Raw genomic sequence first — 24,737 nt, forward strand, 5'->3', positions numbered from 1 at the left:
TTGTGCTTGGAAAAAGTATGATCAGTTTAATTTGCATAATAATTATGCACGCACTATATTTCCTCTGCTGTTGTAATGCAAGGAATGTTTTGATTGGTTGTCAAAGCAGTCAATCAGAATTTAGCAGCTTCATCTCTGATTGGCTGGAATTATGGCTGCTGTAACGCCGGGTTGTGTTGAGCAAGCGAGCCGTCTGCATTTAGAGGTGGGCATCAGATGAGTAAGCTATTGAAACTGTGGGCACAAAAAAAAAAAAAAAAAAAAAAAAATATATATATATATATATTATTATTATTTTTTTTTTTATTTTTTTTTTTACATGTGCAGACCTTCTCTTTTCCTCTTTTTGCGAAACTACAACTCCCACCGTTGGACTACAACTCTCCTACTGGGCTTTCACAGGTGTGGTAATCACTGTTGGTTGTCCTGATGTGTTTTGAACACAGCTAAGTTGATTGCTACATTTATTGTCTGAATGCTCTGAGAATGGTCGTTTGACCGAAAGCTTGGTGATTAAATTTGCTTTAAGGATTCAAGTGTGCAGACAGTTTATTTTTTGAGATTTTCAGTCTTGTTTGTCTGGCACCTGATTCTGGAAGATAAATTCTTCAAACAGCAGTAAAAGAGGATATGTCCTTCAAGAGTCCCTCTCAACTTTTCAATAAAGCCTGTAAAACAATCTTCAAGTATTTTACTACACTTAAGTATGGGTTTCATTTTTTTTTTTTCTTTTTTTTTTCATTCACAGTTGGGGTCATTTTTTAGGATTCTTTACTTAACCTAAGTCTCTGAGAACCTGACACCTTGTACTTGTGGAGACTCCAGGAAGGTTGTAGTTCTGGAAAATGGTGGCACTGCAGAATAAATTGTTCCTGGTGATTTCACACCTAATTCTTCACCTTTATTCCTTAAAATATGAATCTTTCCTTCTCCATATTTATTTATTTATTTATTTATTTATTAGCTGTCCAATGGTCCAATTTCTAGTATTGCATTAGTTTTGAATATTTCTAATGGGCATGTAACATATATATTTTTTTGTTAAACCTCTCTTTTTTTGGCTCATTTTATCTGTAAACAAAAACCTGGTCAATAATTATGCACACCTGAATATAAGGCGTTTTTCTCTTCTAGCCTCCATGAACAATTATATTCAATTCAAGTTTAGTGCTTTTTATGATACAATTCATTGCAAAGCAACTTTACAGAAAATTACGTTTCTACAATATTTAGTAGTAGCTTATTAGTGGTGATTAGTGCTTATTAGTAATATCTCTGTCTTATCTGAATTTAATAGGAGAAAATGATTGGTCATCCAATATTTTAAATTTTTAACACACTCTGTTAGCTTAGATAATTTATCTGGTGTCGTTTAGATACATAGTTGAGTATCATCAGCATAACAGTGTAAACTAATCCAGTATTTTCTAATAAAATTACAAAGGGCCAAAGGGCCAACATGTATACTGAAAATAGCAGAGGACCTAGGACGGATCCTTGTGGCACTCCAGATTTTATTGGTGATAAATGAGATGACTTCCCATTTAAATAAACAAAGTGGTAGTGATGGGAGAGGTAGGATCTAAACCATCTTAGAGCCTACCCTTGAATAACTGTATAGTTTTGTAATCGATCTATGAGTATATTATGATCTATGGTGTTGAATGCAGCACTAAAATCAATTAAAACTAGCAATGAGATGCAGCCTTGAACATACGCAAGAAGCAAGTCATTTGTAATTTTACGACTGAAGTAGTTTAAGTCTTTGGTTCTTTTAATTGTGATGATTTTGGGTGACATGTAACAAAACCCACCAAGTCTGTGCCCTATGTTGTGTGCTCAATAGCTCTTTTAATGTCATGTTCTGAACCTCTATCTCTCTCAACTCTCTCTGAACATTATCCCCGCTGTATCTCAAGACCACGTGCTCCTCTGACTCCTCTTCCTGGCTAACCTCAAACAAGTATCATGTCTTTGTTATTTGTCAGCAAATGACTTTCTTAAAACAATTTATTGCAAATTCAACATACAAATTTCAACTTTTCAGTACAACATCTAAAGTTGTAAAATTGTTGAATAAAACAACTTTAATTCTTTATGGGCAGAAACAAATATAAAAAAAAAAATCAAATGCATTTTAGTAATATCTTTTGGGCAAAAATAGAGACAAAACAACAGCAAAACATAACATTTTATCAAATAAAAATACTTTAGAATAAAGAAAATTATCAGTCTATACATCAAATTATTGTTATTATTATTTGATTTCTTTTTGTCATTGAATTTAAATGGCTTGTTCGATCATAACCATAAACATCCAAATCTCAGAAAAAGCATACATATATTTATGTACATAATCATAACAAAACACATCAATATTGGAAGCTCTTCACATACAAATATTGGATTAAGGTCTTGGTAAGAGTTCTACCAATACCATCACCACCTTATATGATCTAGACCTGCTTGTGCATCATTATTCTGAGACATATAATGTATCCTTCTCTCATATTACATCTACTGTATAATTACATCGAATGTTACACAATTACAAGACAGCATGTTGATTCCATTTTGTAAATTGAAACATGATCAAATCCGCTAAAAGGTCATTCATTTAGTAACTGCAAACTAATTACAATTTTCAGTATGACTACCTCTAAGAATCTCATACAGCATAGCCAAACTTGCTGTCATACTTTGCAGTGCTATAGCTGGTGTTAGTTGAGAGCGGATGCTCATTTTGGGTTTGGCCCACCTGGCTATAGGCCACACCTGAACGGAAGCTGGAAATCCGGCTGGTAGGGCGACTCTCAGGCGCGGGAACATCCTCTCTTTAAAGACAAGAAAATCTCATTATCATCATCAAACTTTACATAACTGAAGGAAATGGATGGATTCATGAAGAAAAATGGAGGGGTTGATATCACCTAATGTCATTGGAGAACTCTTTCTCATGTCGATTCCAGTTACATCTGAAGATGAGAAGCCATATAATGATCAGAATGATCATGATGAGCAGCAAACATCCAACAACAGTTCCTGTAATGACCCCCGCCCTGTTAGGAGCTGTGGAAGTTTAAGAAAACGATAATGAGGAAACAGTATAAAACCACTGGTCTGATTAGCACTACACTTCACTTACGCTTGAAAGCTTGAAGGTTAAGCCGACAGCTCTCTTTACCAACAGCATTGGAAACTTCACAGGAATAGACACCGGAGTGGCTTACGGAGTGGTTGCTGATTAGAAGTTCTCCTGTGAGGGAGTCTATATGTGGTAAAGAAAAAAAAATATATAATTAATTAATAACCACAATGATAATGCAGCGAATCTGTGGGAGTATCTTTCTTTTCCTCCTTGTAGAAAAGTTATTCTAACAGAAAAAATATACATTTATTTCAAGTACTATTTATAACTGTTATATAATTATAAAGGGTTGGTATTTACTTAAAAAAATGTAATCTGAATATGAAAATATTTTACAATGTCTATATATTATTATATACGTACATAACTTATTTAATCCTTGCTAAGATTGAATGATAATTAAATTCCAGCATTTCCATCAACAAATGCTCCATGCATGCAGATTTGATTTTTATTTTTTTTAAGAAGAACACTTACAGGTTGTGTGTGTGTGTGTGTGTGTGTGTGTGTGTGTGTGTGTGTGTGTTATTTATTTATTTAGGTACTGTCACTGCAATCCAAAACATCTTTAAATTCTATTTAATGTTTTAATAGTTTCCACATTTTTCTGCAAAAGCCATAATTTCTATCAAAATAAAGACATTATTTAAATATCAAAGTGGTGTTTTTTATATTGTTTTGTAGAGTCAAAACGTTTGGGAATCACCTGATGGACAAGCAGCATGTCATTACAATACATTATCAGCAGAGGTAGCACTTACTCTGAATGGCATCTGGAGGAATGGAACCTCCGCTCTCTCTCCTCCATGAATACAGCAGAGGAGCAGAGCCTTGATCTGATCTGCAGCGGAGAGATGCTGGCTCACCCACGGCTTCAACGCCATCAACCCAACACTTCGGCACAGACGGCCTCACTGCCACAGAGAATCAAACAACTGTTATAATTCACCCATACAGCTTAAATAATTGCACTGTGTTATTTTGTAGAGAGCTAAAAGAACTTCTGCAAAGTGGCTATTATCCTCAAGGATTTCTCTTCAAAATAAACCTTTTAGAGGAAAAATCATTTTCCAACACTTTTTCAATGGTTCTGAGTTTTGCCTGAAGCAAAAGCTGTTTTCTGCTATTGTAGGTTCATTTTGTAAATTTAATTTATACACAAGCACAATTATTTGTATTTAATGCAAATGCTGACTTTTCAAATTTACAAAGTGGAATACATAGAAATGAATGAGGTTAATCACTGTGACCGTCAGTTTAGAGTAGTGATCGTGTACAGGTCCTTCTCAAAAAATGTGCATATTGTGAAAAAGTTCATTATTTTCCATAATGTAATGATAAAAATTAAACTTTCATATATTTTAGATTCATTGCACACAAACTGAAATATTTCAGGTCTTTTATTGTTTTAATACTGATGATTTTGGCATACAGCTCATGAATCATGATAAGCAGTAAACATCCAACAACGGTTCCTGTAATGACCCCTGCCCTGTTAGGAGCTGTGGAAGTTTAAGAAAATGATAATGAGGAAACAGTATAAAGGTTAATTAGCTGATTAGGTTAATAGCTCGTTTAGAGAACCTTTTCATGATATGCAAATTTTTTGAGATAGGAATTTTGGGTTTTCATGAGTTGTATGCCAAAATCATCAGTATTAAAACAATAAAAAGACCTGAAATATTTCAGTTGGTGTGCAATGAATCTAAAATATATGAAAGTTGAATTTTTATCATTACATTTTGGAAAATAATTAACTTTTTCACAATATGCAATTTTTTTTTAGAAGGACCTGTATATTTGTGATGACTGATGAATGGTAAACCACACACATGCACACAATAATTAAAAAAAGAAAAGAAATAAAAAAACACCTGAGCTTTGGTTTTATTTTCTCATCAAATTATTTATACAAAAAAGCATTAAGTAAATTATGTAAAATCCTATCTAAAGTTATTCTATTTTAAATACAGTAGAAAAAAATGCACTTATACTTAAAAATCCTTGGACTACCAGGATTCTCACACAAACAGTTTGTTTTTATAGTACCACATTGGTGTACGTAAATACTGATGAGACTGATACAAAGACTAGATTTATACATGACATTACCCATCACTATCAGCGATATTTTCCGGCTGTCCACCCCAGGTGTCTTTTTGACTTTGCACTGATACGTTCCATCGTGACTGGCAGTCAGTGAGGCGATCGTTAGAGATGCATCTCCCTGGGAAGGGTCTGTAGCTGTGAAGTCCACACCTTTCATTAAATCAGGGTCACCATGGGTATATCTCCTTCCACCTGTGTATGATATGATCTAATGGACAAAATATTTAATATCAGTTAAAGCTGATAGTTGTTTTTGAATAGATCATCAGTGAGACCGTTCAAAACAGTGCCTATAGGGAAGCCAATTTGTCATTTATTTCATGGATAAGAAGAAGTGACTGATTTCCTTACGCACCATCTGGTCTTTTTTTGTGGTGTCTGGGCTGACAATTGACCACTCAATGTCAAGCTCGCCTATGTCTGCTTGACTTGATGTGTAGGTGCAGTCTAGTGTAACCGGTTCCCCTTGAGCCATCTTCAAAGTTTGTGGCCCACTTGAGGTCACTTTCATTGCTGCTGTCACATCTGCAAAAGTTCAGCGAAAAATGAATGTGCATCTATCAACATTATGTGAAGAACAGTGTTGTGGGTAACGCGTTACAAAGTAACGCGTTAGAGTACTCTAATTACCTTTTTCCTGAAATTTGTAACTTAACGCGTTAGTTTCGTGCGTAAGTAATCAGTAACTTCGTTATTTTTTTAAAAAAAGTAATCCGTTATTTTAAGGAAAGGAAAATCCCGACTGCAGCCTGCTTTTTGTCAGACAGTTGTCCTAGGTCTACTGTGCCACCTGCGGATGTACAGTATCAGCGGAGCCGAAGCTCTGTGATCGTAAAGTCAATGGCTGTGATGCGTCTGTGCCCTGCGCCTGACCCTGTGTGTGTGGTTTTTTTTTTTTTTTTTTTTTCGAACTCCCGGCAAGATAGCAGAGAGGACAGCGCTTGGTTTATGGAAGTACGCACATTATTTTCAATTTGTCAACGAAAAAGAAAAGAACATAACGGTAAAATGCACACTCTGCTTTGGTGAAAAGCTTCTGTCGACCGCCAAAAATTCTACCTCAAATTTAACGCTACGTTTTAATCACTACTTTGAAGAGTAAATGTAAGAGGACTGTGTTAAAGCGAATTTAGGCTTGTGACTGTGAGTGACACTTTAATAATAATTAGTTCGGCTATTAAGCGATTTGTCATTTGCCTGTGTGGCAGTGAAGGATTTAATTCGGTTTGTTATCATTTTTGTTTGACAGGCAGCTGTTAATTTCTGTTAGATCATTGGCTGGCTGGTTGTTCATCATTTCTAAATGGATTTAAATCTGCAAGCCTGTTTAAGGTTGTGTTTACAAGTAAGCATACTTGTACTTTGATAACTGCATTATTTAAAGTTAAAGAAAAATCAGGAGTTATCTTGTGGTGCTCATAATATACAGTAGCCTAGGCTACCCGGGCTGGGTAACGTTAGGTGCGAATTTTGATTAATAATATGTTCTGTGATAATAAATAAATAAAACGCCATGTGGAATAGCCGATTGCTGACTGTCTTTCCTGTTATTGTTATCCTGCAGTGTTAATTTAGTCGGATGACTGACGTTATTCATTGTCGGGAGTCACGACTTCTAGGTGCATTTAAAGGGGCCGGGGGCTGTGTCTGTCATGTGTGAGCCGCTGCAAACGGCTTTTAATTTTTGGTAACGCATGAGTACTCTAACGCGTTACTTTTATGAATAGGTAACGCTGTATCATAACTGATTACTTTTAATTGATGGTAACGTTGTAACCTAACTAACTACTTTCCAAAGTAACTATACCCAACACTGGTGAAGAAACTTGAATCTTTTGTTACATATTCACCATGGAGGCCCATTTCCACCTCATGAGAAAAAATGTAATAGTTATGACAGAAAAAAAAAAAATTTATATGACAAAGTCGAAATTACGCGATAAAAAGATAATGATAGAAAACACACACTCATGTCAAAGTCAAATTACTTGAGATAAAAAGTTATTATTATGAAACAAAAGTCAGAATAATGAGATAAAGTCATTAATATAAAAACTTTTTTGGTCATAACTTTGACTTTTTATGTCAGAATTATGGCTTTACAATCTCGTTATTACTTAGTATTTTATAATGTTGACTTGTTCTTATGAAAAAAAAAAATACGTGAAAGAAATTGGCTATCCGTATATTACATAGTCAAATCTACAATATGAATTTTGTTGCTATACTGACTAACAACATAACCTCACATCCTCGTGTAGTTGCAGCTCTTCTGGTAGTTGTAGTTAATAGCAACTTATTAGCAACTTAGCACACAATGGTTCCAAAATCCACATTTTAGAAAGACCCTGTGTATTTTATATTGCAGAACATGAACGTTTAAACACAGACTTTATTTTACACATAAATTGAAAACTGCTATTCCGAAAATAAGATTTCAGAGGAAATCAATGACTTGAAAAAATGCCAGCTGTATCTTTTTATGAATGATATATATATTGATATATATATTATGAATGACGATAAACATCTAACTTTTTTTGGTCAACAAACTATAAGACAAAAAGACACTTTTCTGTTAAATGTGTTATGAAGCTTCAAACAAGAAATAAGTTATAAGCTAGTCTTCGATTTATTCTGCTTTTTCTAGGTCACTTTTTCCCTGTCTTTCAAAGTCCTAAGGATGGTCATTTTCAATTAGCCTGTAATTCCAAAATCCCTCATACGCTCCTGGCTTCACGGTCTGTCCTGCTGGTCTCTCATGAATGATTCATATGAGTTCATATAATGAAACTCTCCAAATTACTAATATCTGGATTTGGTCCAGATGCTTGTGAATAAATCCCATCAAACATCCATGGCTTGGATGAAGGATAACTTTCAGGCCTGAATAAGGAACTTTAGCAGTGTTGTGAGCAGAATTTCAAACTAACCTGATCTAGAACGTGTCAGAACTCAAGTTTCAAAGTACAACCCTTTTTTTTTTTTTGCAAAGAAACTTACTTGCTTTGAGAGAAAGCATGGCGAGCGCAGTCAGTATCATAAATGAGGATGACGGGAACAAACCTGTGAGTCTCACGCAAGGCTGTTTCATACATCTGTGAAAGATTGAAGTAAAAAGACAGTGAAAGCTAGAGAAAAAGAGCACAACTGAAAAGTGACTGTGAGGGAGATAATGAGCATGTCTTGCTGGGTAAAATATTTGGAACTTTCAGTCTGAACCCACAGTACCTTGTGTTGCAGCAGTGTTTTTGTACATTCATGTTTGGACACCTTTCTTTGTGCCACTTCCTCCCATTCAGCTGATTGAAATTTTTAAGACACACGCTTGAGTCTAGAAATGAAAAGAGACTGCAAAAAGGACAACTATTTTACACCGATAATTAATGATCAGTTCTGTCTTTGTTGGATCTCAGTTTGTTATTTTATTCCATTTTAAACTTTGTGTAATTTATTAGTGAATTTCCATAAAAGTACTGTGAAGTATGGTCTATCACAAAATGAAATGTATTAAATTAAATGTTATTTCTATTATGGTACTTTAGTTGGGTTTTTTGTCTAATAGCATGTTACCTTAACATTTGTATAAAGTAAAATATTTTAAAACATTTAACCCTTGTACTGTGCAAACATTCTTTACCTAATTTGGTTTACCCAGTTAAAAAAAAAAAAAAAAAAACAGCTTGTAAATCTCTTAGTCAAAGATTTTATGTCTCCAAATCTTGGATTCCACTATCTTGTCACCTTGTTTTTATTTCAATTTGCACCTTTTGTTAGATTGGTCCGTAAACAAAAATGACATTTTAAACATTCAGGAAACATAAAAAAAAAAAAACGTAATACGTTAGCAAAATGCTCCAGCTTGTTATAAACTGTCCAATGGTAGAATACATGTATCTAACATATAAAGAGCAAAAATAGGACACAAAACCTGGAAAATATTATACATCAGCAAAAGTCAGAAATACGCACCTGTTGTGACCCAAAGACATTTTTCACAACCACAAAGCGAACAGTTTCTTATCTGCTTCCCTCTGGTAAGAGAAAAGAACACATCTTTGTTGCTTTTCTTTTTGTAACACACTCCATTCTTCCTCCTACACTGTTTTGAGAGCCTGTAAACTCATTGTTCAGCCAAATATATCCCGTACCATACATTGCACAACACGAGACGAAACATTTTGGCTATTTTATGCTGATCGACCGGAACAACAGGTTCCACTATGCAAACATTTATCTGAGCAAGAAAATAGGCCATAAAAACACAGATATATCTGTAAAATAATATGTAGAGACTTACACATTGAGAGCCAGTTCATCTCTGATTTAGTCTTCGTGCATTTCACCTTCTGAATGGCTCCTCTGTGAGACAATGAGTCCCCTCTGGTATCAAGTGAAGGTGGTGCCATGGTGATGTGGTCCACAGAGACTGTTCTCAGGTGACAGCTGGTTACTCCACTCAGAAAAACAAAGGACATAATAATGCATTATTGGGAAGTTTGAGTACATCAACATGCAGGGCAACTGTTTAAATAAATTATGTTTATTGATTAGTTGTTGTTTTTTTTTTCTTTCTATGCACAGTGCTTTTTTTCATCAAGCAAATATGCAATGGAAGTCCATCTAAAGGTGATTCCTTCCTTTACAAAGAACAGCCAGACTCCTTCATGCAGGCAAAAATAGGCCACTGCAACCTTATCTTTAAGAAATGCCCATGCTTTTTGAGAAACTGAGAATGAAAGATCATGAAAATACATACATTTAGGACATTTAGCAGCTGCTTCGGCAACTTTGGCTTCACATATGAGACTCGGATGGTAAACAGATGGCATGCAATTCAGAAATGCTGTTGGGAAAAGAAATATGTTTCTTAAAAAATATGAATAAACAAAATAACACTGTTTGGGTCAAAGGTTATATGCTATTCATTTAGTTAAACAACTCATGCGTTTTACACACACACACACACGCACGCACGCACGCACGCACACACACACACACACACACACACACCCATTAAATATAAATGTATACGATTTATTCAGAAGAAAGTTAGAAAAAAGTGTTGTACCCCTATAGGTGAAATTATTTTATGCACTTGTTTTTTTTTTTTACATTTATTTATTGTTTTGTTTCGTTTCTGTTGCCCAAAAAGCAGGCAATAGTTTCACTTTGTGCATGCTGTGTGTGTGATAAATGCATTTTTTGCTGTTATAAAATCTTTTGTTTTTCATATTTGTCTTTTTATATAGATTGGTTTATTTATTTATTTTTTTTATTGTTTGGGGGTTTACATAATACTTAACACTTTAGCCACGCAGAAATCCAAAAAGACACAATGGTCAGTTTGTGGGAGGTCTGAGTAAGGAGCCTATCTTCCGGTGTCCCACCACAGTCAACGATCCGCTTAGTCCAACCCTTTATCAGAGCGAAGTGCCAAGTTCATAGGTGGCAGCAACAAGTGTGCATAATAAAGACGAACTTTCAACTCCCTTGTCTTTACAGCTTCTCTGCAGGACAGTCGAGGCATTCTATTCGCCTGTATAACAGATTTCATCGCGTTATTTGTTCAAACCGCTACAGGAATGAGTGAGGATCAGTTTGACGTAGTTGTAGTCGGCGCGGGACTCTCCGGCCTCAGCGCAGCTCGCAGGCTGCAAAAGAGAAACCCTCAACTCAGCGTCCTGGTTCTGGAGGCCAGAGGTGCGTCTCAAGAAAAAAACAACAACTTTTGCTGTGGATATTCTTCTTAATGAACTATATAAGACCGCTTGCACAGCTAACTTTAAACAAAACAATTATTTGTTTCTTGCTCTGCACAGACCGTGTCGGAGGACGTACTGTAAGTAAACAACTGCCAGCTGCGAATGGCGTTGACCAGTGGGACATGGGGGGACAGTGGGTGTCCAGGTAAGCTTTAATTAATTAATTAATTATTATTAATGCATAGTTCAGGGAGGGTTTTTAATGGCAATTTATGCAGTTAACAAACGCTATCAGGCTCCGTTTCATGCTCTCGCATCATAATATGATTCATTACGCCAAATAACAAAAATAAATTATTACAAACTGCACATGCATGTTCTACACGTTTAAGTTTTTGTTTCCTTTTGGTGCTCCGGTTTCCCCTAAGTCCACAGACAAGATAGGTTAACTGGAGACACTAAATTGTCCATAACCTTATGAAACAAAAATATATTGCAGTATATTGGAAAATATAATGTAATATATTAGGCATATATTCTTATATGTATTTATTTTTTCCAATATATTGCAATATATTGAAGGCGGCAATCATTTGTATATTTTGCTATATGTTATATAATATATGTATAATCAATATATTATAAAATGTATTCAGATATATAATATATTAGAAAATAAAAAGGGAAAATAATATATTACAATATATCACAATATATATTTAGAAATATATTTTCCTTTCGTAAGGGTAGTGTGTGTGTCATCTCTGTGGCTTGGCGCTAACGCCATCATATTGACAACAGCCAATTACTTTGGACCACAGTTTGGCGCCTGAGCTAGGCAATTTGCATAAACCGATTTGATTTGCTGAGGCCTCTGTTGGCACTTGAAAAGTTGAGAAATGTTCAACTTCTGCATGAGCAATGCTAGTGACAAGATGATGATGGACCCACAATTCAGTTCGGCAACGTATGACGTCAGTCATTCAAAGTAAATGAGTTGATGTCCCCGAGTGAATGTATCATGAAGCTTGGCGCTGTAGCGATTGTCAGAATGACGACAGCCAATTATATTGCAGCTGATTGGCCAAGGCCTCCATTGGCACCTAAAAAGTTGAGCAATTTCCACTTCTTACAAGATCAACACCAGTGATGCAATGCTGATTCAGTTTGGCAATGCATGGCGTCACCCATTCAAAGTAAATGAGAAGCATTAACGCTGATGTACTGTGTTAATGTACAGTGATAGACTGGCTATCTGTGTTCCCTTTCGAGTTATCGAAGATGGCTTTGTGGGTTATCCCCTCCTTACTTAAATCTATTAAAGCCTTATGAAATCTCATAACAATTTTCTAGTCAATGGCCATTGCTCTCACCCAACCCTTTAGGAAGCCTCGCTTCTCATGCTCTCCCCTCTAGATCTTCTGCCACGTGCTCACTCTCATAATATGCAGCCCCCCCCCTCAGAGCGGTTATTGGTCATGTAGAGATTACAAAGCGTTCACGGCACACACTCACTCATGCAATATAAGCATCCCAAGTCTCAATGCACCGGTCTGTCCTATAGAAAATTTTCTGGTCACTCGCTGTCGTTCTTTCCACTATTCTTTGCCTTTCTATGTTAAACACCAGCTAGCCATGATTTTTCATAAAGGGACATATTGTCACTTTACACTAGTCACTGTACACTGACACTGGCCCTCATATGATGATACACCTGCTAGACCTGTTTTCAACACTATGTCTCTCCATACTCGCTCTATGCGACTGTTATCTTGCTCTGCCTCAGCCCTTTGCATAGGGCCTGAGCCAGCAATGAATCCAGAGAATGATCGTGGCAGAAACAGCGTCTTTTGTAATCAAAAACTAGTTGCCTTTGAGCAATGACTGTTCCAGCTGACTGTGACAGCTATAAGACAGAATACAGAAATTATTCTATATTGGACCTCTTTTCTCTGGTAAGATAAAGTTCCAAATAAAAGCATGAACTGCTTCTGTCCATGTTGGATTGTATGGAGGTGTGACAAGCTCTTCCGTAGACTCCAGAGAGTGCATTATCAGAACACTCCCGCAGACTGCTCTGGAAGAAACAGATCTTCTCAAAGGCTGGAAAGAGGACTTAAGAGGACTAAAGTATTTCAGTGTATCTGTGCATCTGCAGAATCCCTGCCTCTATAGCCCCTTTCACACTGAAATTCTGGATAGTACATGGGTAATGTGTCCCGGCAATTGTTCCCGGATCGTTAGATTTTGGTTCATTCAAACTCCCAGTGATTTCCCGAAATATGTGCATGCGTTCACACACAAAGGTCTCGTAATGACGCGTGACATCGGGCTGTGAAGTTGAAAACCCTAGGCACGTTAACTTTCACTTAAGCTGGTGAACGATATCAGCTTCAGTGTGGATATTGAGGAACTACCTGATCTCTGCTTCATTATAGTTTGCAAACGTTAAGCTGCCTTCAAAACACCAAGTAAAAGAGTTGCACGATAAGGTGCATCATCACTATGACACACCCTTTACTTTATTGGTTCTGGCAATGTTACTAGGTCCCGGGACGTGTTTGCGTTCACAGAAGGCAATCTGGCAGTTGTCCGTGACCAACGTGCAATGTGAAAGGGGCTTAAGTTAAGTTGATGCTGCTTCATAGAGTTGACTGCCCAGAGATTCATCTCCTCTCCATCATTCTCGGACTTGAACTATGGGACCCGACGGGTTCGGGCTTAATTTATATAATCTTACACAGGCTCGATCTTGCGCACCGGTTTGCGTTGTAAACGAGCGGTCATGTGATGTGTTTCGATAAGCGTGAGAAAGATGCGAAAATGGATGCTGATTACGAAAATGGAATGATCACCTTTTGGTTGCACCAGCAACTAAAGCAAAGTCTGAGGTGTGGAAAAGTTTTGACCATGTTTACGCGCTGAAGCCATCTACAGTGGATTCAATCATTTTCCTCCACAAAAACATGTAGGTTTAGCCCAATCTCTGTGAGTAAAGGTTTTTCAAATGATAACTAAATATTAATTGAGTCTTAAATTCATAATGTGGACAGAGTATTTACGCTAATGTTGGCATTATTCTTTTATTAAATGTCAGCTGCTAGTGGCGAAGCAAATCCAGTGGAGCCTTTATCTCAATTTCGTTATTGCCAAATACCCATCTTAGTTTAAAATTTATCTTAATTTAATTTGTTAAAAGTCTTGTTTTTATGGTGCGTTGGTATATTTATAGGCTAAATGAGCCTGTGCCTATTTAGAGTGCTTAGATGTTTCTATGTTACAGAGGACTTATTTTATTTCTTTATTCCAACTTCCAAGTGGTCTAGTCTACGTTAGTTATGAATAAATTATGTTAAAACATGTATAAATGACTCATTCTTGACAAAAGCAAAAGAGCTGTGTGTGTGCGCACATTTGAATAATGTCGGGCTGTAAACGGGTTTTTGCTTTTAAAAAGCTGTCAATCAAAATGTACTTGTCGGGCTCGGGCCGAACATGTAGAGCTCGGGTCCTGTCAGGCCTAACTTTTATGGCCTGATTACAGCTCTAGGCTGAGCAGCTACTGGATGACTGTGAGATTTCATGGCCATACCCCTCTCTGTCGTGTGTTTCAACTTGGTCATATAGGCTGATGTGCAGTGGACTTTGTGCAACTTTGCTCTGTTGTGATGTGTGCTTGCATTTCACGGGGGACTCACAGACTGTAACCTATACTTCGTTCATTTCGAGCCGAGAAGTTTCTGACTTTAAGAGTTCTCAGGAAGCACTCAAGCTGATGGCTGCAGCTTTGGCAGAGTGCTTTGCTTTGCTCTCACTCATGGCGAGACTGTCAGCTCTCTTATGGCTGTTCTCACGTCCCTCGCTCGTTGTGAGTGACAGGAACTGTAATGGCCTTTGTGTCCGGATTGAAACCATCATGTTTATAGTTTCCCGGCAAAATGTCCTGTCAATAAAGAATTTCAAGTGGCCGATAACCTCTCGCCCTTCCACATGATCAACTCATGCTGGGCACTTAGGTCAGTTCCGTTATTTAAATGTTTCTCCACTCGCATCTTGAGTTTGCCTTTGCTGAAGGATTATGTCTACAAATTGAACTTGAAGATTGTGGGTGGAGTCAAATAGATCATGTGGCTGACTGCGGCAGTCGTTGAAGTTGTGTGTATCATGTTCATGACAGCACCGGCATCACAGTTGCAGTGGACATCATTACTAGGTGTTGGCATGACTGTCACGTTTAACACATAGCACTGTCAAGCTTATCAGCGGTCGTAACATTATGCCATAGTGTCTGTGTTAGTGCTGCAATCATTGGATTATTATTTGGCCACCAGCACATTGTGATTTTGTCAGCTGTACTCTGCTTCAGTCCAAAGATTCTGAGGCAATGTCATTCAGCGCAACCTTATAGTGTGGGGGAGCCCACTTCTATTTTGCTTGCTTGAACATCATCGGCGGGTGAATTCTCACCCGTGATATTTCTTAGGACTTCAGTAGATTCAAGGAAGGAAGGGATAACACCCCAAAGCGACACCTCAGATGACGCAGTATCTCATTCCCTCCTCTCAAGGAACCGAGGTTAAATTAGGTAACCTGGAGATGTTTCCACGGTCCAAAAAGTTGCGACAGGCTCCAGCATTCCAGCATAAGACAAGCAGTTTGAAAATTGGATTGACGGGGGCACAGGTCTCAATTGGGCTAAACACCAAAATAGTTGTGTGACCCCAAACCAGGGTCTAAAATTAATACCTGGCGAAAGCGAAATGAGAATAAATTGTATGCGTTGTTTCAGTGACTTGAGAAATATTTTCCGCAGCACATAACTTTTACATTTTATTATTATGTTCTAAATTCTTAAAATTATATGAATTTAAAGTAATATTTTGCCTATATTTCTATTCCATTCAAGTATGTCATAACAGAAAGCAAGCAAGTCGCAAGTCATTAAAACTCATAAATGCACGTGCTTTCTTGTCAAACAGGCACCGCAAAACGAAGATAACAGCAGAAACAAACAATTATTAAGTCAAAATGTAATAGGAGATTAATAACAGTGATTGTGACAACTAGCCCCAACTTGCTTGTTTTTGAGGTGTGATAATTGGAAAATCCCAAAAGCCTACAAGCAGTAGAAATGTGTTTTCAAGCGAGATGTTTATTGCTGTAATCCACTACCCGAACTATTAGAAAAAAACCCAGAGCTACTTCCAGAGTCCACCGAGGTCAATAAACAGCAGTTGCCTGGGGCTGTGAAAGCCTTCAATTTAGATGAGGGCAAGCAGGGTTTTCATCAACTTACACCAAGTCGATTTGAGGCAGACGTCTGGCTGCCTTTAGATGTCCGAATATGTGCAGAAACACGGTTACTGGTAATTTACTTGATTTTCATGTCCTGTAGCTCGCAGACCCATGTCATGGAACTTATCCGAGAGCTTGGTTTGGAGGTCTTCCCACAATACACTGAGGGCAAGAAGGTGCATCACGTGGGTGGTCCGCATGCCAAAATCAAAACGTACACCTCTAGCATGCCGTCATACTCCCCACTGGCCCTGCTGGACTTCACCCAGGTTATGTGGCGGGTATGAGAAACAACACCATCTCATCTGACAAAGTGCCGGTCCACAATAAAATACTTATTTTTTTTATTGAGTACTAGAATGTGACTAATAGCCATCATTTCATATCTTAATGAAATATCTTACTTCAGGTTCCATATTGTTTTTAAGATGCATATTTACCTTGTACGCTCAGCCACAATAGATCTTGTAGATTGCTCAGACCTTTACAGATGTATGAAAGCTTTTTAGCTGCTATTACTAAGAGTGGCGAATGGATTAATGGGTTTGTCCAATCTATTGAGGTCGTTTTTGACATCATGCTAGTTTCAAACTGAACCGTAAGGTGAGAAATGTGTTGTTAGTGTACTAAAAGTATTCTTCAAGTGGATTAGATGCACTGAAAATACGAGTTGTAAAAAATTTAGTGCAGTAATGCATGGATATTTAATAATAATAACTAAAGTGTATTGGCTTGTTTTTTTTTTTTTTAATTCAGTATCATTAATATTATTGAGTTAAATAAAAAAAAATAATAATACTGAACATTTTATATTGTTTCAGTTTTTTGGCCCAGAATGTTCATTTCCGTGTATCCTTAAATTATGTGTGTATCGCCTAGATTAACCATCTTACTCAGAACATATCAGTTGAAGACCCAATGAGTTCTGCTAACGCTGAGCTGTATGATGGCATGACGCTTCACACCTTCATGGAAAAATACATCTGGACCACACGTGAGCATTTGCGTTTCTTGCATTTTCAATTGCTTTATGCAAAGTAGCCCATTGCCATCTGTCGATACTTATCTATCTGTGTGTCCTTAAGAGGTGAAAGAGGAGCTGGCTTTGTGTAGCCGAATCGTTTTCGGCTTGGAACCCTCTCAGATCTCCTTCCTGTATTTTCTGATGTACTCCGCTACAGCAGGGGGCACCCTACGACTCCTGGAGACCACACCTGGCTCGGGCCAGGAGTTAAGGGTCAAGGTATGGGAGAGAGATAAGGTGGATAAACAACACAGAGATGTGACAGAAATCATTCACACTTTCAACAATTGATATTTGCTCAGTTACAAGGCTAAGCATGGATTAAAAGTCCAGGTGTTTGTAATACCAACTGGTTTATAAGGAATAATTCATACAGACATTAAAATGTTGTCATTGTTAATTCCCCCTTATGTATGCATGACTTGTTTTCTTCCATTGAATACCGAAGTAAGCATAGTTCTAAAAATATAACAATAGTTATAGTGACCAGGGCATGTCAAGCTCCAAAAATAATTAAAACCACCATAAAAGTAAAAAAAAAAAAAAACTTACAAATATAGATTTCAATTTCGGTCTGTGTTAGTTGAATATGGAATAATTTGTATGGTTTTATTGGGGTTAAAAAAAATACGTATACCAATGTATGTAAAATAATATGAAATGTAAAGAAACTTGTGTATATCGCATCTTTCAAATTAAAATGATTACTTAAGATTAAGGTAAATGTTTGTGTATTTCTGAATAAAATTTTGTTAAATATGGCCTTTAGACCTACCTATAAATTTATTCTAATTTATTAGAAGAAGAAAATCAGAATTGTGAGCTATAAATTTGCCATTGCGTTATTTGTTTTTATTCCATGGTGGAAATGGGTTCCTATATTAATATGAGCACCCCAGTTTGAATTCGTTTTTAACAATAATATAAAGAAACATACATACCGTAATTCAATTATACAAATAACAAAAAGATTATAAAGAAATACAAAAGAATAAAAATACAATAGAAATGACAAAAAAAATCATAAAAAATACTTTAAAATAAAAATATCAATAAAAAATATCAAATATAAAAACTGAAAAAAACTTCCGTATGGCTGTGTATGGGCCAGCTTGGAACCTGACATCAGATATCAGCAGTTGATTTAGGGGAAAGGCTGAAAAGCAGCTCATTTAGGAGAGCTTTTATCTTCTGTTCCTCTTTTACCTACTTTCTTTCTTGTTTATCTCTCCACCAGATTAGATCTAACCACTGAGCACTGCATACTATTACAATGCACATTTGCCATTGCAGTTTCGGAGCATACAGGCGATGCAATTTTATAGTCTTATAAAACAAAGCGACACCGATCTATCACCGTGGCATGATACTTTTTCATACATCAGATACTTTGAAAGTGATTTCATAATCACTGTGGCAGATAAGAAGCCCAGTGGGGAATCATGCCACAACACAGATATCTGTAAGGAGGTGTTGTGGTGTGTTTTTGTGTGTTGAGAGCAGCAGCAGCTGTGGGTGAGCTCAGTATGATGGCCATCTCTCTCCACAGGGGGGCACTCAGCAGCTGTCGGAGAAGCTAGTGGAGCAGATCGGCAAAGAACGGGTTCGGCTTGGCGCCGCCGTAATGACCATATGTCAGGTAACGACTCCATCAGCGCGAGGTTGACACAGAGATAACGAGCATTTCTCCACCAGCGGTGCGGGAGATAAGTCCTTTCCTTTAAACAAGATACTCTTCGGAAACCAAGACATAGGTCCCGCTGTGTGCTTCCCGTTTGTTATGCACAGCCTCTTCCTTTCCATTTCTGTATTGTACATTATTGTACGGTGAAGTGCTTGTCAGAACTGAAATATTTAGAAAAGCTAAATCAACTCCATTAGATGGCTCTCATTTAAGGATTGGTGACACAAAATCTTTTGAAAGCCTACCGTTGGGGAATTAGCCTATAATGTTGCTCTGACACATAGAGAGGTAAAATCCATTAGCCATCTTAATGGTGTTACATCAACATACCTGAGTAGAAAGTTGTACTCACCCCCACTGTTTATCCACATGAACTCGTTGATTTATATAATATATATATATATATATATATATATACACTACTGGCAAATATATATATATATATATATATATATATATATATATATATATATATATATATATATATATATATATATATATATATATATTATTATTATTATTATTATTATTATTATTATTATTATTTTTTTTTTTTATTTTTTTTTTTTTTTGATTTGAAACAGCAGGGCATCGTCAGTGTCCTTGGCATTTCAGTTAGTCCCAACCTCACAATTCCAGACTTAATAGGTTTTCAGTTTTTAATCAATTCTAATATGATTAAAATGTTTTTCTCTTACAGAATTCAGAGAACATAAAAGTTACAACTTCTGCAGACACGGTCTTTTGTAAAGCTGTCATTGTTGCGTGTCCTTCTCACTTGGCAGGTTAGTGCACGCACACACGATTCTACGTGAATCACATGGTTCATACAAAACAATCTGTCGCACTGACCCCAAAACAGCCTTCAGTCATGTGCCCCCCCCCACCCCCCCATAGTGCACTTGCTCCTGGAGTACCGCCATCCTGGCTGCAAGTTTGGCTGCCGCGTTTTGTTTAACAGATAGAGCGGTGCAGTCTGTTGCGCGGCTGAGTCTGGCGAGGACACTTTTAATGTGACGGATCTAAGGACAGCTCTGAATTACACATGGTGTCAGAACTGCCTCCATCCTTCTGGCCTTAAATCAGAATCCACAGATGGCAAGCTGACAGGTGACGGGAATTCTTAAAAACCAGAGACTCTGGTGAGATCAGACAGCCGTCCGAAAAGAATTCAGCGATTAAATAATGAAGGCAGTGTGCTTAGTAGTCCACCCTCTGGCCTGTTCTCTCATGTTAAAAGCCTGAAAACTTTGAATAGTTTTACTGGTTTACTGATGCATGACACAAGCTGTATTTTTTGAGTGACTATATACACATACATAATTGCATTTATGGTTTACGGGGACTCTTCATAGGCATAATGGTTTTTACTGTACAAACTGTATTTTCTATTGCCCTACACCTAAACCTACCCCTTAAAGAAAACTACTGGCAATTTTTGAATTTCATAAAACACCATTCTGTTTGTTTTTTAAGCCTTTTGTTTTACAGGGACACAGGAAGTGTCCTCATAAACAATGTTTATGTTGTATTCCCCATGTCGTTTATACACATTTTTGTCCTCATAGACCATATACGTGACCCCAGTCTTAAGTCGCTGGGGTATATTTTACTGGGTCAAAATGACAGATTTTTCTTTTATGCCAAAAATCATTAGGATATTAAGTAAAGATCATGTTCCATGAAGATATTAAGTAAATCTTCTACTGTAAATATAAAAAAACGTAATTTTTGATTAGTAATATGCATTGGTAATCACTTAATTTGGACAATTTTAAAGGCGATTTTCACAATATTTGGATTTTTTTTGCACCCTCGGATTCCAGATTTACAAATAGTTGTATCTCGGCCAAATATTGTCCAATCTTAATAAACCATACATCAATGGAAAGCTTATTTATTAGCTTATTAACCCTTATGACTGATTTGTGGTCCAGGGTCACAAATACCAGTACACATACACACACACACACACATAGGTATTTTAATTATGATACAATGCAAACAATTTCTACATGCTTTTGTAATTCCATATCGTAATTCACACAAAATACTGTTTTAGTTGAGTATTATTTAGATCTTTAGTAGAATGTTCTTCGACAGCTTTTCCATTCAATAAAAGTTTATGCCAAGCATAAAAAAACAACAAGCTTATAGCTTTTTTTTTTCTTTAGTAATGACAGTCAGGGAATAATATGTTTTTTGTCAGTTCCTCGAACAAAGCTACTATATAACTTCAGAATAATTGGGATAAAGCAGAAGAAGTCATACGGACCACTTTCACTGTACTTTTTTCATTCTTTTATACTTTTGAGCTTGGCAGTTTTATTCACCATCCACTTTAATTGAATGGGAAAGCTGCTCAAGGACTTCTGTGTTTTATTAATATGTAAATGAAAAAAAATATGAAATAAGAAAATAGAAAATAAAGTACTGGGACCTGCATGAGGGTGAGAACATGATAACAACATTTAAAGAAAATGTTTTTAGAAAATGTCTTAAATATATGTTACTATTCTAATATTTTGTTAATGTTAATATTTATTATCACTAATAATATAGTATTAACATATAGGTTTCGGTTAGCTATTTCGGTAACACTTTACAATAAGGTTCATTAGTTAACACTAGTTACATGTATTACTTAACATGAACTAAGCACGGAAAAATACTGTTCTTAGTTTATGTTAATTTCAACATTTAATAATATATTATTAGAATCAAAAGTTATATTTGTTGACATTATTTAATGCACTGTGAACTATCATGAACAACGAATTACTGTATTTTCATTATCTTACATTAACAAAGATGAAAAAAATACTGTAACAAATGTATTGTTTATTCCTAGATCATGTTAGTTAAAACTAACTAATGTTAAAAAATCACACCCTATTGTAAAGTATTACCACTATTTTCAAAGGGATTGTTTTCAGAAAATGTCTTAAATGTAGTTTTTAATTCCAGTTTTTAGCTGCTGTCTGTGATATACAGACTAATCCACTCAGGGAACTGAACACCTACTGGTCTTTTAATGCCTATTGCCTCTCTCACTCGAGTGTTAGCTTGTCCCGCTGCGTGTCGTCTTGTCATCTGGGCTGATGGAGACCAATGTTTTAACCTCACATCCATCTATCTTTTATAATGAGTGAAGTCCCTCCCCCACCACCTCCATTTCAATGATTAATGAACTGCTTGACTTGATATACTTTATTATGCATGCCAGGTAATAGAAGACTTCTGTTCGTGGCAGCCCACAAGAGCTGCGTCTCACTGTATATTCTCAATACTGAGTTTCATATTATATTCCATTTTTAAAGAAACAGTTCACCTTAAAATGAAAATGGTTACTTTAGTATCATTCCAAACTCATTTATTGTTTTGTTTTCACAGAACGCAAATGTTCTTGCCATTCAAGCTCCAAACAAGTATCATAATAGTGGCCATGCTTTATATTCCACATATATCTTTTATTTATGTAATTTTTCTTTTAGAGCCCCCTGGTAAACCAAGAATAATCATCATGCGTAATGATTTTTTTGCATTTATTTGTAACATTGATATTAAGATTTCGCAATTATTTTAAGTCTAATTTTCTGTTTCACAGATAAAAAATAACAGCATGCAGGTTTAAAAACAACATGAGGGTGAATAAACATTGACTGAATATTAAAGTGCCCCTATTATGCCATTTCTAAGGTTCTTTACTGCTTTGCAGTTTGTTTACATTCATATTACACACTGCATGGAAAGGTTATATTCGAAGTGGCATAATTTGGGTACTTTAAATTTGATGTGAACCATTTCTCCAAAACGACTCATTGTGAATTATACACTCTATCCACTCTTCCCTCTAAATTTGTTTACTTCAGAAGTCACAGGGAATGCGTGTCACGAGGAAAGTCAGCGAGATGGACGTCTTCTAGCGATCGCTTTAAATACGTGTGTTAAAACCTTGCACTGCTATCCTGGAGTTCTCTGTCAGTTGGGGAGAGGACAGAATATGAAGTGTGGGTGTGTGCGCGTGGGCAACCATGAGAAACGAACGTGTGTGTGTTTGCTGGAACTGCTGTGTGTGGGTGCGTGTGTAGCTCTATAAACCCATGAAGTATTCATGCTTTGCTGCACCAAGCCTACAATATGCCTACGATTAGTCAGGTTGTGAGATGCATGTGCTTTTTGTCTTGGTATTTTGTTTGGCGTTCGGATGCTCAACCGAGTTTGGACGCATTCCTTCGGTGGGTTTGTGGCATGCCGAAGCATAAACCGGGTGCAGCTGGTTGGTTGCTATATTTAACTCCCAAGTCTTCCTCCAAAACGCTGTACCTGACTAAGCTGGTACTGCAGCTGCATGCAATTTGAGCTGACTGACAGAGAAAACGGTTCCTGGCCCGGCCTCCCATCGCCTCCACTTTGATGAGAGAGCATCTCCAGTGACAGTGGACTACAGCAGTGGCAAGAAACCTCACAGACGCGTCACTCAGAGTTTGCTTTGTTTATACTGTAAGAAAGCAGGGAAGCATTTGCATCCGTCTGACATCCGTGACCTATTTTTAAAGGGGTTTACAAAGAAGTTTACGCTGATTTTTTTGTTTAAGAGAGCCGGGATGTTTCCAGTTCCCAGCACTTTGGGAATGCATTCAAAAGCACAGGCTTTATGCCCAAACCTTTAATTAGCAAATTGTTAGTGTCACTTTGCCATTTACAGATGAATTAAGGCAGGGTGGGTGTGTGAACGGCAACAAATAATGCTGCAGATTTTGGCCTCTGAATTTTCAGCTGAAAATGGCATTTTATGAAATTTACGACTAAAAAAAGGAAAAAAGAATGTGAAAAGCAGTTTTCACATGGAAATATCAAAGTTTAAAAATGCTTTGACATTTATTGATAGATGCAGTTTCTTTCCTGTTTGGACATTTCTTATTCAAACTGGAAGTTTGCAATGGACAATGGAGACCAATGGACAAGACAATTCAAAAAATTCAGAAGGATTCAAAAACTGTATTTGTATTTGAACTACATGTATTCAGTTAGTTCAAATGTATGAGATCCAAACATAATGGAAAATTTTATAAACCATGTATTTAAAACATTGTGCTTTTTATTCTGATTATTAGTACTATAACAACAATTATACCCATTTAATTTATGTATGGGTGACAAATATGCATCACAATAAGCATGCATCTATTGATTTGTTTGGTAAAACTATAACTAAATTGGATTGAAATTCAATAAACAATTCAAATAAATAAATCAAAAATTTAGGCCTAAATATTGTTGTGTGAAATAATTAGTATTGTGGGAGGAGCATTGTCATTGTAAGGCGCATTTGATTAGACAAAATTACAGTACAGTGAAGAGAAGGATCATTAGTATTTTGGACTGTTTTCATATCTACACAGTTATAAAATATGTTTGAACTGTTACATTTTATATATAAAAAAAGTATGTAAAATGTATGTGTATTCATTTATATTAGAATTAGTTTAGTTATTCAAAAGTATAGTGAAACACACTTCTTTTTAAGTACAGTTTTCCCCAAGGCTCCAGGCGGGTGGGCGAATCCTACAGAAATGCTGAGAGCACCTGTGGTCCATTAGCCTGAGGTTATGTTAGAAATGTCTGTTCCACCACTCACCGCTGAGTAACAGAGGTGACAGAAATGACAACGAGTGAGGGAGAATAGAGACAACACATACAAAAAATAAATAAATAAAATACCTGAGGGCACGAAAGCGAGAGACAGACTGACAGAAGCGTAAGTGGAAC

The 24,737-nt window shown here is 36.6% G+C and overlaps 2 protein-coding genes across 5 annotated transcripts in view; one reads left to right on the forward strand and one right to left on the reverse strand.

The window, feature by feature from the left end:
• Positions 1-1,992: 1,992 nt before the first annotated feature.
• Positions 1,993-10,686, reverse strand: vsig8a (V-set and immunoglobulin domain containing 8a). Of its 4 annotated transcripts, XM_026219705.1 has the most exons (12): positions 10,564-10,686; positions 10,017-10,103; positions 9,558-9,715; positions 9,230-9,291; positions 8,489-8,608; positions 8,261-8,355; positions 5,613-5,782; positions 5,261-5,465; positions 3,910-4,062; positions 3,146-3,268; positions 2,931-3,069; positions 1,993-2,834 (listed from the first exon to the last, which is right to left on the reverse strand). In XM_026219705.1, the coding sequence occupies exons 4-12, from the start codon at positions 9,247-9,249 to the stop codon at positions 2,669-2,671; spliced, it is 1,191 nt and encodes a 396-aa protein (XP_026075490.1). In that variant the 5' UTR covers positions 9,250-9,291; positions 9,558-9,715; positions 10,017-10,103; positions 10,564-10,686; the 3' UTR covers positions 1,993-2,668. The 4 variants fall into 4 exon arrangements, with proteins under 4 accessions (XP_026075490.1, XP_026075492.1, XP_026075491.1 ...); XM_026219707.1 differs by lacking the exons at positions 10,017-10,103; positions 10,564-10,686 and having other exon boundaries at positions 9,558-9,928; XM_026219706.1 differs by lacking the exons at positions 9,558-9,715; positions 10,017-10,103; positions 10,564-10,686 and having other exon boundaries at positions 9,230-9,431.
• Positions 10,687-10,690: 4 nt separating this feature from the next.
• Positions 10,691-24,737, forward strand: part of si:ch211-127i16.2 (probable flavin-containing monoamine oxidase A) — a 31,860-nt gene continuing 17,813 nt past the window's right edge. Inside the window, exons 1-7 of the mRNA XM_026219681.1 lie at positions 10,691-10,960; positions 11,080-11,167; positions 16,358-16,538; positions 17,137-17,251; positions 17,343-17,500; positions 18,831-18,920; positions 19,666-19,750. Of these exons, the coding sequence (XP_026075466.1) occupies positions 10,843-10,960; positions 11,080-11,167; positions 16,358-16,538; positions 17,137-17,251; positions 17,343-17,500; positions 18,831-18,920; positions 19,666-19,750 (835 nt within the window). The 5' untranslated portion in view covers positions 10,691-10,842. The remainder of the gene's footprint in view (positions 10,961-11,079; positions 11,168-16,357; positions 16,539-17,136; positions 17,252-17,342; positions 17,501-18,830; positions 18,921-19,665; positions 19,751-24,737) is intronic.

This window comes from Carassius auratus, chromosome 35 (genome assembly GCF_003368295.1).
Source record: "Carassius auratus strain Wakin chromosome 35, ASM336829v1, whole genome shotgun sequence".
Lineage (NCBI taxonomy): Eukaryota > Metazoa > Chordata > Actinopteri > Cypriniformes > Cyprinidae > Carassius > Carassius auratus.